General features: G+C 47.8%; 1 protein-coding gene across 1 annotated transcript in view; it reads right to left on the bottom strand.

Annotated features, from left to right (window-relative positions):
- Nucleotides 1-20,000, bottom strand: part of foxp4 (forkhead box P4) — a 79,898-nt gene that overhangs the window by 11,287 nt on the left and 48,611 nt on the right. The window contains exons 4-9 of the mRNA XM_076143501.1: nt 12,011-12,133; nt 9,676-9,789; nt 6,479-6,620; nt 3,081-3,282; nt 2,875-2,973; nt 1,313-1,411 (exon numbers count right to left, since the gene is read on the bottom strand). Of these exons, the coding sequence (XP_075999616.1) occupies nt 1,313-1,411; nt 2,875-2,973; nt 3,081-3,282; nt 6,479-6,620; nt 9,676-9,789; nt 12,011-12,133 (779 nt within the window). The remainder of the gene's footprint in view (nt 1-1,312; nt 1,412-2,874; nt 2,974-3,080; nt 3,283-6,478; nt 6,621-9,675; nt 9,790-12,010; nt 12,134-20,000) is intronic.

Below are 20,000 nucleotides of genomic sequence, written 5' to 3'. Positions count from 1 at the left end.
AACAAAAACATGATCTCACTCCTCTCTCTCTCTCTCTTTCCCTCCTTCTCCCTCCCCCCTGTAACTCCCCAAATGGCTGTGATTCACCCTCATTCCAACCAAATCCCCCCCCCCCCTCCTCCTTTCTCTATAGCCGGGCCATAAACAGTAGCTGGATTTTTTTTCCTGTGCGTCCCGACAATGAGGCTCTGTTTACTCCTCTAAGCGCTGGCAGACAGGGCCTTAACCCACATTACACCCAACTGCACCGACCACAGCCGGAGTATTATACCAGAGGACAGGGAGGAGGAGGAGGAGGAGGAAGGGGAGGTGGGCCGACAGAAGAGAAGAAATAGTGCTTGAAATAGTGGAGTGTCTCCCTCCTCTGTTCTCCTCCTCCTCCTCAACCCTCCCGGGGCGATGACGAAGGCTGGCTGGGAGCTGGGAGCGCACTGTCGAACTGACGGCATTATCTGTCACTGCTTCTTCTTTTTCATCACTCTCTCCCTCCCTCCCTCCCCCCCTCTCTCTCCCTCTCTCTCTCTCTCTCTCTCTCTCTCTCTCTCTCCTTCCATCTGCCCCGGGGCTACGTGAAATGAGACACCAAACAACAGCTTTCCTCTCCAAACTTTCCCAGCCTGCCTGCAGCTTTGATCTGACTGTCCGATGCCATCACGCTCACAACACACACACACACATACATACACACACACTGGGATTTTACGTGTGCGAGTACATATTTCATCACCCCGGCTTATTAATATCCCCTTCGTTCAAACGGCTAAAAGGGGCCCCTGATAGATAATGAGAGAGTGTGTGTGTGTTTCTGTGTGTCTCTGTGTGTGTGTTTGTTTTGGGCTTCATTAGAGGCTTGTGAAGCCTTCATTAGTGGCCGCGTTGCTGTGGGGAAGTCCAGTGTGCTGAGTGTGACTGATAGCAGGGTGTCAAGGCCAGCATCTTCAACTTTGGCATACAACTATGGAGGTGGACAGGGGGACGTTGCTTTGTCTGTGTTGTTTTCAAATAAGTAGAATTTGGATAAAAGTTTATGAGGAGTCTGGAAATGTGGTCGAATGTTAACTGCTCCAAAAGGGACGACATCCAAGTCCCCTTAAAAAAGCATTTAAGTGGAACATTGCAGTCTTTAGCAGGAGGGAAATGCTGGACTGAATTACTGATAGATTTTGGAAATATAGGAGCCAGATGCTCTTGTCTTCTTTTGACATCTGCATCATCAAACACTCCTTTTACACAACTGAGCTTGAGAAGTCATATTCATATTCGTTTTAATCCCAGCGAGTGTGATCTGTACACGTCGTAGCGTTTGACTTACTTGATGAACTGTCCCATGTCCTCACACAGTGCTTCACAACCGGGCCACTTACACTCTCCATGGCCATAGAGAGGATGGGAGCCGGCGTGCTCCTCGTGACTGCAGGGAGAGGGAGAGGGAGAGAGAGAGAGAGAGAGAGAGAGAGAGAGAGAGAGAGAGAGAGAGAGAGAGAGAGGAGAGGTTTTACAATGTTGGTATATACGTGAAATATACAGCAAATGATGACATAAACACTCTTGGAAGGACGACGTGCTATACACACACACACACACACCATATGTAAAATTGACTGTAGCAGCCGCATCGCAGCCATCTGAGTTTGGTTAGCAGCCATTAGTTTGTACAGTTCATGAAGCCAAGTGCAGAGGGAGGAGGATGGAGCAGAGTGGGGTCAGTTACAGAAGCCAGGCGAGGAGAGGAATTGCTCCAGCAACCCCAAGATGCACATTATCAAGTCCACGACCTGTCTTTTTCGTCCTCAGTGTGTGTTTGCGCACGTGTGTGTGTGTGTGTGTGTGTGTGTGTGTGTGTGTGCATGTGTGTGTCGGCATGGGTGTGTGTTCTTATGTTTCAAGCCTTGACACTGAGTCGGCACAGGACCAACCAGCCATGACTGATTGGCGGTGGTTGCCGTCATGTGCTAGTTGTTCTTTTGTGGTAAGACTGCGCTTATGTGCGCGTGCCCCTGTTTGTGTGTGTATGTGTGTGTATCGGCGCATATTTATGAGCGTGTGTGTGTGTGAGGCAATAGAGGACTGGATCAGTTTTGGTTTGGTTTGGTCTGGTCTGTTAGTGCATGTGTGCATGTGTGTGTGTGTGTGTGGCAGGTCCAGTAGCAGATGTGGTTCAGACCTGGACCATCGCCGGCGACGGCTGTCTCCACATATATTTACATGACTGTATGTGTGTGTGTGCGCGCGTGTGTGTGGATTCTCCCAAATCAACATCAGAAGGATATCTAACAAAAACCATTTGCCTCCCAGATGGAAACTCTCTCTCTCTCTTTCTCTCTGTGTATGTCTCTCTCTCTCACTGTTTTTTCATCTCTTCCTGATCATATGTGCAGGCTGAGGCTGGAGCTGTGTGTGTGTGTGTCTGCATGTGTGTTTCCTGTGTCTGTTTGAATGTGTGCGCGTGTGTGTGTGTGTTGGCTGTGGTTGATTCAACTCAGGAGCAGCTCAGACAGCAGACATGACAAACTGCTGGCAACCACATTCTCCTCCACACAAACCAAGCATTAGCCTAGCAGGCTAACACACAAACGCCCCTTCTCCTACTGTCTACTATGGGGAATTTAGTTTGTATACCATCAACACTCTTTTGATTTACCATAACCATGCAGTTTGTGGCGAGTATGAACCACTACAGTATTTCATCACTGACTAGAATCAAACCCAATCCACAGTGATGTCAGGGTGTCTGGAGCAAGAAGTGAATCAGCACACTTCTTCTATCTTTGCCTGGGCCGATCATGCATGGGTGCATGTGTGTGTGTGTGTGTGTGTGTGTGTGTGTGTGTGTGTGTGTCTGTGTGTGTGTCTGTTTGTGTGTGTGTTACTCACTGGCTGCTGGGGGGTTGGCTGCTTTTGGAGTGAGGTGTGATGTGGTCGTCTCCGCTGTCTGCCTTAGTGAAGGAGGAAATCCACTCGTACAGTCTGGCTCTTAAAGATGGAGATGACACAAGCCCATGAGCAACAGCAACCGACAGTGTGTATGTGTACGTGTGTATGCATGCGTGTGGCTGCAGACATCCTGTGCGTCTCCATACCTGTCTCTCTTTGGGGTGTGGCTCTGTCCGTTAGGCAGGCTGTGCAGGGGAATGTGAGTGCTGGCAGCTTTGGCGAAGGCTGAGGTAGAGTTGGAGCTGTTGGTGCTCAAGTCCAGGCCCTCGGCCTGTTTCAGGGCGTCCTCGCTGCTCTGCACCCCTGATACTTCCTTCCACAGCTGCTGGAGGTCTGACGGACACATCGCTGCAGGGCAGAGACAGATTATATTAGCCATAGTTGAGTCAATATACTACACATTATATGGGTTAGAGCTCTGAGGAGCGGTTATGTTTCCATTAGCTTTTGCCTATTGGTCTTTTTATATCCTACATTGATCAGGGCCTGGTGGGTTGAAAGTTGAGCTTGAACAGACTTTTTGAATGGAATATAATATAAAAATATATTTCTCCATGTTTACTTAACATAACACATCCATACCATTCCTCAACTATGTTCTGATTCCTGCTGTCAGTCGACCTTTGCCCCCGCCTGAGCAGACCAGGCACACTTTGAGCTCTCTGTAGTCGCAGCTTTGTTATTGCTGCTCGGATTTCAGAATTAGAGAGAGACGCCTCAAATGCCACAGCCAGCTTCATGGGATCATACCACGCACACACACACACACACACACACACACACACACACACACACACACACACACACACACACACACACACACGCACACACACACACACACACACACACACACACACACACATATTCTCACACAGCCACACATACACACTCACACACATACGTATATGGAACCTTGCAGCAATCCAAATATTATGTCTGCTTTGTCTGCATTCTTCTGTGGTCCAGCCAAAACAAAAGATCTCACTCTAAAGGAATGAGACTGTGTGTGTGTGTGCATGTTGTTTCGGTGTATGTATGTGTGTGTGCGTGTGTGTACAAACTAAGTAACACAACTGATTGCTGGACACGCCCAGAGAGTGAAAGCGTGAAAGAGTTAGGGGATTTTTATATGAAGTATTTCCTCCTCTGACTTATCAGACGGCTGCATACCACATCCATCCATTCAATGACTCAACCGGGAGAGTTTTGATACTGAGAATGGTTTATGTTTTAGCCGATTCATTATACTTTGCACTTATTGTATTTTTGTATTTGCTTATTTACAAAACCCAGGGAAGGCAGATGGGAAATGTAGATGTTAAGTCTGGTACAAGCATCTGTTCTAACTGATTGAAATGACCGTGTTTTCAGTCCCTGATTTAAAAAAAAAAATAAAAAAAAATAAAATAAAATAAAAAAATAAAATAAAATAAAATAAAATAAAATAAAATAAAATAAAATAAAATAAAATAAAATAAAATAAAATAAAATAAAATAAATAAAATGTGTCAGTATGGAATTTCCCTGGCAAAAAGCTAATTCAACCGGTAATCCAAGGTTTGACAATTTGCAGCAGCATTCTGATTTTGGTATGTAATCTGCTCAAAATGTGCTCATGATTTCCTGCAGCTGTTTTCGCAAATTTTCAGCAAATCTCAAATGGGTACACACCCATATCTGGCTGTTAGGGTTATGATTATTTCACTGTTTTTTTCTGTGGACCAGTAAATTCAAACTGGCTGCTATGGAAGCGGACTGTGATTCTTCAGGTTTTCAGTCCAAGCAAACCCAATATCAGATGACTGACACTGATCCAACACACCCTCAAACACAGACAAGGTAATTGAATTGGCCCTTCAGTAGTTTATGGTTTGATATGGCTGCTGTAGACACATGATGAAGCCAAGTGTCTTCATATGATTTAGAAATTTGTATCTACCAGGAAGACATTTTTAAGTAAAATATCAGGTTATCATCTAAAGGATTATTACGTTTAAGTTCATGCATGTGTGGGATACAAAATCCAAAAAGTGTGTGCACGAAAGTGTGCAGATTCTGCGCAATGAACTCACCACTGCTCACTCATAGCACAACACAACTCCTCTGGAAGGCTAGAAACACCTATTATGCTTACAATTCTATCCATTCACGCTCTCAAAACTTGTTCAGGAACCAGATTGATTGCCATTCAAATGTGTTGAGTGCTCTCGAAAGACACACGCACACACAGGGAGAGAGAGAAGAGAGAGAGAAAGAGAGAGAGAAATAAACAAAAACCATAGCAGTGCCCCCCTCCCAACACCTCCACACTGGACACAACAGCCTTTGAGGCAGGGCAGTCGTGTGTGCAGGCAAGGCAAAAGTGTGTGCATGTGTGTGTGCGCGTATCGTATGTGTGTGTGGCATGACTGGCCAGAGGAATGCTCGAGCTCATGCCTGGCTGAGCCGTCACAATAGACCAGCTCTTTCACACTGCAGGGAAATTCCACTCTGATACAGAATGAGAGAGCGAGGGAGAGAGAGAGGGAGAGAGAAAGACAGAGATGCCAAAGCCGAATGCTTTCAACTGTCCGAGAAATTACACTTTTCTATCCAAAACTCTAGCCTCTGTCTTTTATTTGTTTTTCATTTGTAGCCACTGTTTTTTTCTGGTGAGAGAGAGAGAGAGAGAGAGAGAGAGAGAGAGAGAGAGAGAGAGAGAGAGAGAGAGAGAGAGAGAGAGAGAGAGAGAGAGAGAGAGAGAGAAAGAGAGAGAGAGAGTCAAACCAATTCAAAGCTTTAGCAATGTCATGGCCACTTAATGGGCCCTGTGTGTGTGTGAACTTGTATGTGTGTGTCTGTTACACATGATTGTGCACTAACAAATATGGACATAGACATACACGTACTCGCACCCATGCACACACACGCACACACACACACACACACACACACACACACACACACACACACACACACACACATAAGGGTGGGCCAGTCAACAGTCACCATCTATCGTTGGTAAACCCTGCTGACAAAATGAAGGAACTATGGGAGAAGTGACACAACGGAAAAAAAGCCCCAGTGGGCATTGCAATAGCAGAACGATGAGGCTTTCTTGTGTCTGGCTAATCTCAAACGCACACAGGCACACACAGTCACACACGCACACTCACACAGACACACACCAAGCAGGGGGCTTAGTGCCATATTTTACCTATTATCCAAATGAGTACCTTCCACAAACCCACCAATCAGGATTCTTTTTATCTTTTATAGGCTGATTAACTTAACAGGCTTCACATGCAGCACTCAGTACAGGCCTGTGTGTGTGTTATACCATGTGGTGTACCATGCATGCTTGTCAGCGTGTGTCCATGTGTATATTGGTGCATTTGTGATTGAGCGTGCATATATTTAACCATAGCACTTGCGTGTGTATCAGCACAGTGTAGTGTAAATGACTGACTCTTGCGCGCACGTGTGTGTGTGTGTGTGTGTGTGTGTGTGTGTGTGTGTGTGTGTGTGTGTGTGTGTGAGTGTGTGTGTGTGTGTGTCTGCGTACCTTGTTGCAGAGACTGCATGGCAGCAGTGGGCTGCATTGGGACCAGGCCTTGTCTCTGCAGGTTCAGGATGTGCTGCTGCTGAAGCTGCTGCATCTGGATGAGCTGCTGCTGGAAGGCCAACTGCTTACTGCCTATCTGCTGCTGCTCAGAGGAAGAAGAAGAAGAAGAAGAAGAAGGGGACAGAAGGGTGAAAGAGTTAGAAAAGAAAAGATCGAGCCATTCGTGGATGCATGTGTATGTAAGATGTAGAGCTCAGTTCACAATTAAGTGTGAAAGGGAGCAGAAACCATTAAATGAGTTCACCCTCATGAGTCCTCACAACTCCACTGTTACTTAACCTTCATTACAGTGCTACCTTAACCGCCTTGTCATTGTAATTTTAAGTGTGAGTAAACACAGTAAATATAAAAATGAAACACAGAGGAGCCACATTGATTAAAGACACAAAAAGTGTGTGTGTGCATTGTTTTTGTATATTAGGCTTAGGTTGTTTTGCAATTCAAAAGTTGCATTCTGAGTCAAATTGTCTTTTACTTTTACTAATCCCATTACTTCAACATCAACAACATTCAAACAGAGGCAGTGAGCACAATAAAGGACATGAGAGCATTCTATAAAGCCAAGGTGAACACTGTAACAACTAACAGGCCTGAGTGGAAACAAAAGGTCCGGTTTTTAAAAAATGAAGAGGCTGAGAGGACCCTAAAGATGAAGAGAAGGCAGCGAGGTCAAAGGGAGAGCAGGGGGACGACATGACGCATGGAGATAAGCCGGGTTGCATGTTGTGGTGATAAATGTTTGCTTTCCGGCTCTCCCAGTCTGGGGCAGACCTGTCTGAAGTCCCCCCCGACCAAACCCGCAGAGAGAGGGACTTTATCTCCCACTGATAACTCACTGAGAGGAAAAATAAATAAATACAACTCTTGGGGAACTGCACACTGTGTGTAAGAGTGTGTGTAAGAGTGTGTGTGTGTGTGTGTGTGTGTTAGTGAGAGTGGCAGCCGCTAAGTCTTTGAACAGAGAGGAACTCACAGGAAGGGCAGCCAGGTCATTTCCTTTCAGACGAGGTGCCTGGGGATGGAACGGGGGCAGTGTGTGTGTGTGTTTGTGTGTGTGTGTGTGTCTGTGTGCCAGGGGTCGTATGGGAGGATACATAGAGAGATTCAAAGTGTGCCTGATTATAATTTGCAGCCATTTAAATCGTATACTGTACATGGTATGTGCCCGGAAATTTGACTTTAAATGATTATAGAACGACAGAATAAACAGAAACAGATAGGACAAGACACGGTAGTCATGGGTTACCAATACGTCCAATCACCACCAAACACCTGCTGTGGTGGCTCTTCCCACTATGGCAGCGTTTAAGTACAACCTATGTATGTCACAATGTAACACAGACTTCCAGCCCCCCCCTTCTCTCTCTCTCTCCGTCTCTCTCTCTCTCTCTCTCTCTCTCTCTGTGTCCAGCCCTCCTCTTGCCGCCTCCCCTCCCTCTCAGCTTGTCTGTCCATTCCGCCCCACCATATCTTTCATTGCCTCCTGAGATATGTGTGTGTATGTGTGTGTGTGTGTGTATGTGTGTGTGTGTGTCTGTGTTCTGTTTACATTAGCTGTGGCTGAGTGACCAAAGCTAGCGCAGTAACAGGCTGTCAATGTGATTTATGAGCACATCACACACTGTCTGAGCCTGCCAGTCACAGACACACACACACACACACACGCACACACGCACAAACACACACTTCTGATGGTCAGAGTCACTTCATTAAGCTGACTTCTGACCAGGCCCAAAACGCGCCAGCACACATACACACAGGACGCTGGCTAAACACACACACACACACACACACATACACACCCTCGCTCCTTCAATACATCACTTCCATGCAGACAAGAGAGTGAAGAGGAATTGCAGAAAAGAGGAAAAGAGGGCGAAAAGTCACAGCCACTCCTGCACAAACGCTCAGAAAAAGCAAAAGAGCGAGTTTCTCCTTCGCTTCCTCCCTCTGCGCTCGCCTCCCTTTCCTATTGCATTCTGGGAGAAATCGTCCCTCACCTTCAGCACGACCTTTAACCCCTGCCTCGCTGTCTGACCACTACACCTGGAGAGTTAACCGCTAAGCTGTTTCGGGTTTGCGATTGACGTCTTGCAGCGATGGCTGGAAACGGCCTTAGTCATATCAGCAACATACAGCGGCAAATTCCCCAAAGTGTGTGCGCGTGTGTGTGTTTGTGTGCAGTGAACCATCACGCATCAGCCCCCCCCTCTCTCTCCGCGTTTACGTGTAGCAGTGTGACCAGTGTTTGCACTTGTCGAGTTGTTACAGGACAACAAACCTGAAAACTAGGACAGCGGCAGCGAGGGAGGGAGGGAGGGAGGGAGTGAGTGAGAGAGAGAGCAAGAAAGAGAGAAAGAGAGAGAGAGAGAGAGAGAGAGAGAGAGAGAGAGAGGGCGAGCGATCCAGACGCCCTCCATCTCGAAATGCAAGTCGACCACAACTGGTTTGCTTTGGTCACGGTCGAGTTGGCTGACCGCTATCGGCATCGGGGGGCTAAGGGAGGGAGGGATGGAGGGGGGACATGGGGGGGGGGGCGGCCTGGTGGGATGGTGGGATGAGGGAGAGGAGGAGGAGGAGAAGGAGGAGGACTCTAGGATGTGTCTCCTCATGCGTTTATCAAAAGTCTCACAAGGCCCTAAGTCTGTATCCAGCATGATCTTCTGAGCAATTTTCACTGAATTAGCATTGATACTAATGATACAAAAGCTTCTATGTGACACACACGTATTCACACACACACACACACATGCCTGTTGTGCTCGCAGGTTATGACAGTAATCTCGTCTGATCAATTGAGATTGAGTCTTTGTTGTGCCACGACGTGATCCCGGTTTATCCTCTGTTATCCTGCTGCACCACAGCTGTGGTTAAACTTGGCACAGGCGTGTACGTGTGTGTGTGTTCGTGTGGGAGAAAAGAGGGAGCGACAGAGGTTAATTGACAATTAGACGTGTGGTTGTGCCCCTCCTAGAGAGACATTTCACCTCAGGCTTGGAGCTGAAGGCATGCAAATGAACACTCTGGCAAGAAAATGAAAATCTATGTGTGCTCCTCTTTGTTTTGCTTCTATCCTTCAAAGTGTGCTTCTATGTGCACTCCAGCTGCTGGAGGGTGTACTGGGGTGTTGGCTTCACCTCTTTGGCCGCTTGCTTCCCGGCCTGCTGCTGCTGCTGCTGTTGCTGCTGCTGCTGCTGAGTCAGAAGCTGGAGGTGCAACTGCTCCTGCTGCTTCTTGTAGTACTCCTGTAACTGGAGAGAGACAAGAGAAGGCATATGAGACAAGTGTGTGTGTGTGTGTGTGTGTGTCCTGAGACACTTTGAGTTGGCCGCCACACAACGGCACGGTCAGATGCTCGGGCTCAGAGGGCGGCTTCCTGTTCGGTGAAGGCTCCAGTGTGTTGCGGCTCAGGATGTATTGATGAAAACACACACACAAGATTACTGGGGAACCTTATGCTGATATTCACTTAAATAAACCAGACTGGAATGCTCTCTCTCTCTCTCTCTCTCTCTCTCTCTCTCTCTCTCTCTCTCTCTCTCTCTGACACACACACAAACACACACTTTTCTGAGTGGCCACAGTGTACGGCTGTTTGTTTGAGTTGCTAGTCATTCATTTACTGAGGAAACTCCATTAAGATTCTAATCTTGCCATGAGGACGGCTAGGCAGGACAGGAAATCTCACACTGACCATAATGTGTGTGTGTGTGTCTACAGGGAAATGGGGGCAGGGGCGGAGGGGGGCCGGGGGGGAAAATGGTTTGTACATGTGTCCGTCCGCCGTTTGTCTTTGTTACATGGTGCGTCGAATGTTCAAAGAGGCTTTTCAGCGGAGGATGACTTCACGAGGCAGCAGTTGTCTCGCTCTCTCATCCGTCTGACCCCACAGCGAGCGGCTCACCACACACACACACACACACACTGGCTCGCTCTCTCTTTTCTACAAGGGCATTTCCGCTTTCCGTCTCACTCCAGATAGTGTGTCCTACGTTGCATCATTCCCTGTGCCGTCTCCTCTCCTCCTTTAATTCCTCTTAAAAGCGGCGCTCATTCTCCCTCGCTGCTCTTTTATTCCCGTCTGTCTTTCCTCTCTTTTATTGCTCCTTAGGCGGAGTTAATCTCTGTTTTCCGCGTCACTAGCCCTGATCGCCTCCTCATCATACAGACAAATGCATATGCAAGCACACACACTTCACTGGCACACACACACACATACGTCTGGCGAATGGCGAGTTGAGGGAATAATTAAGTGATAATTAAGGTCTTTTTAATGATTTGATTCAGTGGCTCCCTACATTAAGAGTGTATGCGACTGAGGCACTCACCTCTCCAGCCTATTACCATGACCTTGACTTTAGTGAACACGCCAGGAACGGGCGGCAGAGCGGCCGCGGTGTAAGTAAAGGTTAGAGGAAACTTAAAGGTTAAAACGCGCAAACACACACGCAAATGCGCACACAAATATTGTGCAGTAGCAGGCCGTAAACCTCCCTCACACACTCTTTCTTGAGCTGTATTGCCATGGGGATATGAAATGTAATGCTCCAGTGAGTGATATGGTGGCTGATTGTTCTCTGTGTGTGTGTGTGTGTGTGTGTGTGTGCCTGTGTGTGTGATTGAGTGTGTGAGTGTGCAAAAGTGCCTGATTTGCAGATATATACTAAGAGCAGATCCATACTGTGGTTAATTAAGTGGGAGAGCAATGTAAAACTCAGTGGGTTTTAATAGTGGGAGTACAGTGTGTGTGTGTGTGTGTGTGTGTGTGTGTGTGTGTGTGTGTTATCACCCCCCATTCCCCCTTGTCTTCTTTTTCCTCGTTAGTGAAAAAAGAGCTGGTGAAGAGCTTCTTAGCCGTCTGCACGTCTGTTTCCAGAGAGCCAGCACATTTCACGTTTCCATTATGATCCATGTTGTCAGATCTTCCCACTGCAATTTATCCTCGCCTAAAGCCACCGCTCCTTATTAAATCCACTGTCTGCTGCGCGCCTGTGTGTGTGTGTGTATGCATGCGTTTATCTTGACGCTGTTAGCAGTCGTCTATGCGACATTTACAAGGCCGTGTATGTGTGTGTGCGCGCACGTGTGTGTAGGTGGGAACTCAGAGGTCGGCCCCGCTGAACAATTCACAGATCTTTTTTGTGGACGATGAGTGTTTATTGGTTTGTGTCGACATGGCAACTCCTCTATTGCACTGCTGAATCGCTATGATTCACCAGCTGATGTGCTGGGTGTGTGTGTGTGTGTGTGTTTGTGTGTGTGCAATGTGAAAGAGGAGGTACTCAAAACATGTGCATAAGTGGTTGTGTGTTTATCTTCCAGAGATCTCCCAGCACTCAATAAGATACAATCACGCCCCAGTGTGTGTCAGCAACTACCAAAACAGACACATCCAAACACGTCAGCCTGTCCAAGAAGTGTGTGTCTGTGTGCCGTGCCGTCTGTGTGTGTGTTTGTGTGTGTGTGTGTTACCTGCTGTAGCATGAGAGCTTGCTGTTGCTGCAGCAGGGCCTGCAGCTGCGGGGGAGACAAGATCTGTTGCATCTGCTGAGGAGTGATCATCTGTGGACTCATCATGGCCATGGACACGGGCACCTGGAGACAACAAACACACACACACAGGTTTTACATTTGCAGAAATTGGGGGGGGAAAAAAGAGCATGACTGTGCCTGCAACTCAATGCAAGTCTCAAAACAAACATTGTGGGGAGGTGAAAGCTGTGTGGTGAACAGGTAAGCTTAGACAGGTACGCTGCTGCTGCTGCTGCTTCGTCTCTGCTGTCAGTCATTGGCGGCAGTTAAGGCTGCCAAGAAACACCAGACAGACACAAACACTCCAACACACACACACACACAAACATGTTGTTGACACTTCTACAGGGACCGCCATTGTGAAGACGGCGGCAATTTCTCTGACGACAGACGCGGAGATAAAACGGGCAGATACGCAATCTCTTTATGAAATATAAAATCTTATCTGCTTCCATAAACACATGATTAGGGCCGCCTCTGATTCTCTTTCCACGCGTTCGAGCCTGGCAGAGAAGAAGAAAGGAGCGACAAAGTGGTTATCTGATGAGATGTCTATCTCGCCCAGATAGAGGCAGAGGAAGAGAGAGAGAGAGAGAGAGAGAGCGAGAGGGATGCTCGCAGCCGTGTTGTGCGAGAAACCACACTGGAACTGTTAATCTGATGACAAACACTACAAAATTGAAGTAGGACTAACCATGTAAATCAGAAATTGAGACGCGCGTTCGCGCACAAATGCACACACACACACACACACGCACGCTGGTTAAGTACTTTTCTATTCAGCGGCTGAATAAAGGCTGGAGAAAAGAAAATGAAAGGCAGAGAGAGATGGAGGGAGTTTTAGTGTGAGAGCTGATCTTTTCTCTCTGTTTACAGGCTGACGGATGACGACTGCTTCCCTCGCGTCAGTAAACTACACTGCGTGCTCAACACAAATAATCCTGTCCGCCGAGACGTGATGGGTGTTTTAGCGGAGAAATATGAGGCGGAGTTCTCAGCCCACCGGAATCGGCCATTTATCTCTATTCCCACCTTGGCAAAATATCAATCACCCCCCCTGCGCGAGTGAGTGTGTACGCCTGTATTCTGCCACTTTTTGAGGACCTGTGAGCGCTGAATTTATAGTTTACCTAACCCGCACGGTCCTTATAACGCTGACGAAATTGGGCCAAGGTGTACGTGTCGTTCCTCGCCGCGGACAAGATCCTGGGTCTACGGGGTGACTGAGGAGCAGGAGTCAGAGCGAGGGTGAGGAAGGTGAAAAGGTGAGGGTGGCGGGGGGGGTGCTGTGGCAGTTGGAATAGGCAGAGGGTGGGGGGGTGGATGTCGGGGTGGTGTGTGTGTGTCTGTGGGGGGCTGGGGGAGATGAGTGCAGCTTGGCGTGGTGCCAGCATGCCCCCGCCGCCGGGCCTTGTCAGTCTGAGCTGGCAAATGAAAAGCTGTAATTAATTGCTCTTGTGCATCCCATTCTTCCTCCCTGACAACTCATACATTCTATTTTATACACACCGCCGCTGACATTTTCAAGTCACGGGCATAATAATTACGGGAGTTATAGCACCTTTCCCCCGTGTTGGCTGATGAACCAAACGTGTGTGTGTCTGTGTCAATGTGCCCATACTGTATGCACGTGTATAGGGCTGAATATGCGTGTGTGTGTGTGTGTGCGTGTGTGTGTGTCAGGCTGAATGCTGAGTAGTTAAGGTTTGACGCCATTAATTGCCCCTATAATCTAATATCACAAAGCGTGGTGATTATGGGGCGTGCGTTGCCACCGCCATACGACACCGCCAGCCTTAGAGTGCCGCCACAAAACAAAAGCCTCGCCATTAGCGATTTGACGGGCCAGGACAAAAGCGCCTCACAATGCGGAATTATATTTTCATTCGGCTTTGTCTCTCCTGGTGAATGATTTCTCCCCTTTCATTGGACTGTGAATAGGGAGAGTCTGAAAAGCCGGGCGATTTGAAGTCAGCCATTTATTAAATGCATTTAATTTTTTTCCCCCCGCCGCTGTCGTCCCTTCTTTCATGTTGCATGTTAATTTAAAAGCGAGAGATGCGTGGTAGATTAGCGGGAGAGAGGTGAGGCCGGGCGGGGGGCGGGCGGGCGGGGGGAGTGGAGGAAGGATAACGTTCAAATAGAGGATGGAAGCACGGGAGGAAAAGGGGGAAGGAAAGGAAAGAAAAGGAGGAAGGAAGGAGGAAGGAAGGAAAGAAAAGTAGGGGCCTGTCAGAGTGAGTTGGACAGCAAAGACGCACATCCGAAGAATACAGAATGCTGATGATCGTACCATTTCAGCATCTAAAATGCCACTTCGATCAGTCAACATATAGACACGTACACAACGCGCAGACAGACACGAGCGCTGCTGAGGGGCTCTGCGGTTGACAGAGGTCAACTTGCCGTGGAAAAGGGGGAAGTGTGAAGGGAGGGACGGAGGGATGAGAAGAGGCGAGGAGAGCAGAGAGAGAGAGAGAGAGAGAGAGAGAGAGAGAGAGAGAGAGAGAGAGAGAGAGAGGGAGAGAGAGAGAGACAGCCCTGTCGTTTACCGAGTGTGGAGGAGTAATTAGAGCGGCTGTTTGAAGAGGGAGTTTAACTGATTAACAAAGGGAAAGAGGGGGAGCGAGGGGGCACCGGGAAGACGGGAAAGAGAAGGAGGAGAAAGGCGAGGAGTCCCAGAGGACCCAGGAGAGAGAGAAAGAGGGGGATGTAACTTGCATTTCAATGAGGCTCCATCCCCTCTCCTCTCCTCCCTTGATGACTTTTCATTCTAACGAGGAGGAAAGCCCCACTTTCCCTTTCAGATGAAACCTCGGGGAAAGATGGCAGAGAGGCCAGCTGATATGAAACCACAGCTCACCACCATGTTGGCTTAACGGCTCCATCTTCTCTGATTCAGGAGTCAACTTAGGGACTTCACGCCGTCACCTTCACTCTAACTGAGCCCCATGAATACAAACACACACACCAACACACACACACACACATCAATGTTACCTCAACCACCACATGTGAATCGTTTGGTTTATGCGCATATCAAATGATTGCAACTGAAAAAAACACGACTTTTGTCTCCTATTAATAGGTACATATGAAGTGCAGATTGTGTGTGTGTGTGTGTGTGTGTGTGTGTGTGTGTGTGCGGTGAGTAGAAAGAAGGCTATAATCAGAATCTAAACAGGCTCTCAGTCTAAATGATGTGAGCTCTGTCTCTGGGTCTATGGGGACGTGCAGGAGGGAGGGATAATTGAAAAAATGACAAGGAGAGAGCAGGAGGAAGAGAAAGAGGCTGACATGGGCCTCCTCCTCCTCCTCCTCTCCTGGTAGGAACAAACCCCCAGTGCTGTTTATCCTTGTCACTGAGCATTACCACCTCACCCTGGAGGAGACCCCTGCCTCTCTGTCACACACACACACACACACACACACACACACACACACCTAGTTGAGCATAAAAGCTGTTCTTTTTTTCTTTTTCCACCCTCTTGTTCATGCTCTAAATTGTTTTCACAGTGCTTTTTGTTGGCATCATTACACTGTGTGTGTGTGTGTGTGTGTGTGTCTCACAAACATCACAGAACACAAAGAATCAGATCCTTGGCTGTTTCCATTGCGACACACCACGCATCTCTGCCTCTGCATTCGGATTGGCCAATAGCCAGGGGCGAACGTTTGACACGGTTTCACTCGAGTGGCAGTAAGAGAGGAACTAACAATCTGTATACTGATCATATTCACTGATAAACCTCCACTGATATCAGGATATTTGGTGTTGTTCCACTTTTTGCTGTGTGAAAGTCAAAACGGTCCGTTGTGAAACACCTTGCGAAATAACTTCTTCCCTACTTTTGTCCGTCTCAGTAAACAGCCTGTCACACTGAGAAACGAGAGGAGAGGAGTGGGGAGGGGAGAGAGTGAGGGAGGGAGGGAGGACAAAAAAAAGAGTTCAGGCGAGACAGACAGAGAGCGAGAGAGAGAGAGAGAGAGAGAGGGAGAGTAGAAGGAGTGCCCACTGTGCTGAGAGCGTTGTTTACAGCTCAGGGCCTGGCCTCCAGTGGAGGTAAAAGGGCTCCATTGTGTTTGGTGAGTCCCCCTCCTCCAGCCATCCAGCTAATCTCCAGCAGGGCCAGGGGCCACATTACTCAGGAGGGGGTGGGGGGGGGACTGATGAGCGAAGCCAGGTGGGGTTGAGGATGTTTGGAGTGTCACACGGCGCCTCCCTCCATCTTCAGATCCCCACCCAAAGTTTTCAATAAAGCATCTAAGGAGGCGCATTTTTTGCTGAGTAATATTTTTTCACATCAAAGTTTTTCCGAAGAGACATTTTACTGTTTGTACATTGGCTGACTTCTATATCCTTTATATACACTATACATCTATATCATGAAAGCAAGTAAACTCATTTTCCAGATTTTTCCCCCCCAGTTTAAAAGCTTTAAGAGGGCTTCATCCTGTAATGTTGATGTAGCAGTCATTTTAGTTATGACCCTGCAGACACCAGCCACTACTGGTAATTAGATTTTATTACATTGTTTGCCAAGTTGCTTATTGCTGGCAAGCACATAAGGAGTGCTAAGGTTGTTTTTATATCAAGAGACATTTAATTCTCTTAACACACACACAAATGTAGAATATTTTTTTTTTTTGGTGAGGTGAGTGAGGAGATAAGACGGCTGGAGGTCACAACAAGGAGAGCATGACGTGAGACTGATGGGGAGAAGATCAGTGAAGTGGCTGGCTCTATCCAGGGAAGCATCACTCTGACAGAGGCCGCAGACACACACACACACATACGTGCATACACATTCATGTAGACATAGTGTATAAAGCGCGCAGCTCTCCCTGACAGGAAACTTCAGAGAGGGCAGCCCCAACACCAGCAAGTTCTTCCATCTTCCACCTCCCTCTATCTAACACCCCAGTGCTTCGGAATAAAAAATGACAACACATTTCCAGAGACGCGCGCGTGCGGACAAACACACACACACACACACACACACACACGCACACACACACACGCACACACACACACACATACACACACACACTAGGGGCACTTCATTGGGAAGTGTGAGAGGCCGTTATCGACCACATTTCATTACTGATTTCGCTCGTGTTTCAAATCGCAAAATAAGAGTTTCACACTCGGCTGACCAGACCCGAGCCCTTCTCTCCATCCGTCCTCCCCTCGTCTGTCCAGCCCGTCTGCCCAGAGCCAAAAACCCATTCCACTGGCTGCTCAACCTCCTCCCGTACACCCTTCACAAACTGTCAGGCCTCCATACTACCACCCCCCCCCCCCACCCCCCACTCCCCTATCCCTTGTTCTATTCCCCCAACACACACACACACATACACACAGCTCTCCCTCCACACCCACCCCCCAATTCCCTCCACATCAAATAAGAGAAACTGCCAACTAAGCACTTTCATTGGAGTGGACAAAAGGAGAGCTTTGGGAAAAAACACTTTGAAAGGAAATAAAAGAGAATGAGGGAAGGAACTGCTTCAGTAGCGCAGACTCTGGGGGGCTAAACACTCATCTCACATACTTTTGTTGATTAGTTTTAAGACTCGGAGCCGTGTTTTTTGAATCCTACTGCTGGGTTTCTTACACTAGCGTACAGCGGAGCAAAAATACCCCAGTTGGGAAAAGACAACAAAAACAGGAAAACGGTGAATTACGAGGACCGAAGCGCTTGAAACGCCAGGCTGACTCGACTCCCGTTTCTGCCTCTGTCCCACCGCGTTGGTGCTGGCGCCTCTCCGGAGAGCCGAGCGCCGAGCTAATTAACATATCTCTAATGAGTCCTTTTCATTTTTTTTTCGCTAATTAAACCAGCTCCTCAATAATACATGAAAACAGGACACGGCGCTATTCAATTACATACGTATGGGGCCACGGCCAAGAACGTGCATCAATCTGTACGTCTGCATGCCAAGTGGCAGCGTGTTAAGTGTGCCAGGCAGGCGTGTGCCAAGTGGGGGTGTATATGTGTGTGTGTGTGTGCGCCCTGCCCAAACTATGAGCATGTGCCAAGTGTGTAAATTGTAGAGAACGTGTGGCAGGTCACGGAGGCAACTATGTATCACGCTGGGTAATCCTCCTATTGCCATTCTCTCTGCCAACCGGGTGCCCACTCACTCTACTGGTCTCATGCCATTACCAATTAAGGTAAACACTGTAACACTCATATGCGACGCCTACACACTGAATGAAAAATGCAGGTTACGATAGAATTCCATCAGTCGTTGAATGACTTGTTGCTAACGAGGGGCGAAGAGTGCCAGGTGAGAGAGCGCAGGCCAAGACGGAATCATCTTGTGTGTAATGTAGCCAACAGGAGCCGTTACTTGAATGAATTAGAATTGTACAGTTTAGTTCTGTTACTTGGGTTCCATCAACCTCCATTTGAATATGGTGTGAGTGAGATTCCATGCCTTGCTTAAGGACACGTTGTGTGCGCAATAAGACACAAGATTTAAACCTCCATGTAGAAACACGTTTTGCATCTTTAACCTCTTCATTACCAATGTTGTCACTGTTATGTGAGTTTCATTCAAATTCTTCCTGCATTTGCATGTGTTTTTCCCTGAATGTGACACACAACAGTGAAATACACACACACACACGCACACACACACACATGGAGCCAGAGAGTAGATTGATACCATCACACACAGCCAGCCAAACACAGGGACCATCTCCGACCAACCAATCGGAAAGCAGATGGAATCTCTGCGTTTCTTTTGCTCCTCCACTCAGATCCTACCGTCTATTATAAATAAAGAACAGTATGAGAGAAATATGATGGCGTGGGGGGGGGGTGTGGGCTGGGGTGTGTGGCGAGGGCGAGGGCGGGGGGTCTTGTCAGCGTAGCGCTTGGCTTCTCCTGAAGAGTCAAGACACAAAAAGAAGTCTTCCTGCGCTCCCTCCCTCTATAGCTCTGTCGCTCGCTCCCTCGCAGAGAGAGAGAGAGAGAGAGAGAGAGAGAGAGAGAGAGAGAGAGAAGGGAAAAATCTAATTATCGAGCGCCTAAAGATCTCATTATTGGCTGAGGCTCATTTGCATGTGTGAGAGCAGCGCAGCAGGAGCCCAACCTGAGGGGCAGCCATTTTGTGCCTGGTGTGACCTGGCCGTGTCGCTCTCCGCAGAAATTACCAGGTTAAACGCGGAGCTCGCTGCGATTTAGGGTGATTGAGCGATCGATTGATACACACTCCTGGATAGAAGCACGTGTAGATGTTAACACGTAGAGTTTATGTGTGTACTGTAGGTGTGTGTGTATGTGCTGTGGTTCATGTGAGCTGACAACCCAGACAACAGAGATGTAGCCTGGATGCCCTGGGGAGGACAGAGGCGAGCCAGGCCAGGCACCAACAAACAAGACAAACAAGACAGAGATGGAGAGAATAAAGGGGGGTGAGGGGAGGCTGTGTGTGTCTGTGTGTGTGTGTGTGTGTGTGTGCATAAGAAGACAGGGCAGCAGTAGAGAGAAGTAAGAAGGCAAGCCAGATGCACGCTTAGCCTCTACCTGTACAGCTTGTGTGAGCCATCAGGTACACAACTTTGTGGTGAAATGAATTAGAAATGCAGTCTTACATAATATTGCATACATTTATATAACTTATTATGATACAATTTCTGATATTTGAAGATAAATTCTGGAATAATCAGGTATGGATTCTATGGATTGTAAAGCCTCACATTATTCCAACACAGTATTAAACGCGCGACCAAACCAATACACACCTGACACACTCATGTAGCACAGCTCTTGAATGCCGCGTTGCATCATCGCCTGTATTGTATCAAAAAAGTGTCAAGACCACGATTCTCACCTTACATAGATTTATAATCATCTTTCCTTGGAATCGCGACATTTGACACTCATCCATCTCTTCCATCTGATGAATCCATCTCTTC

Source organism: Genypterus blacodes, unplaced genomic scaffold (assembly GCF_046128005.1).
Source record: "Genypterus blacodes isolate CSIRO-AG114 ecotype Tasmania unplaced genomic scaffold, CSIRO-AGI_Gbla_v1 ptg000025l_1, whole genome shotgun sequence".
In the NCBI taxonomy this organism is placed as follows: domain Eukaryota; kingdom Metazoa; phylum Chordata; class Actinopteri; order Ophidiiformes; family Ophidiidae; genus Genypterus; species Genypterus blacodes.
This window is presented reverse-complemented; position numbering and strand designations above follow the sequence as displayed.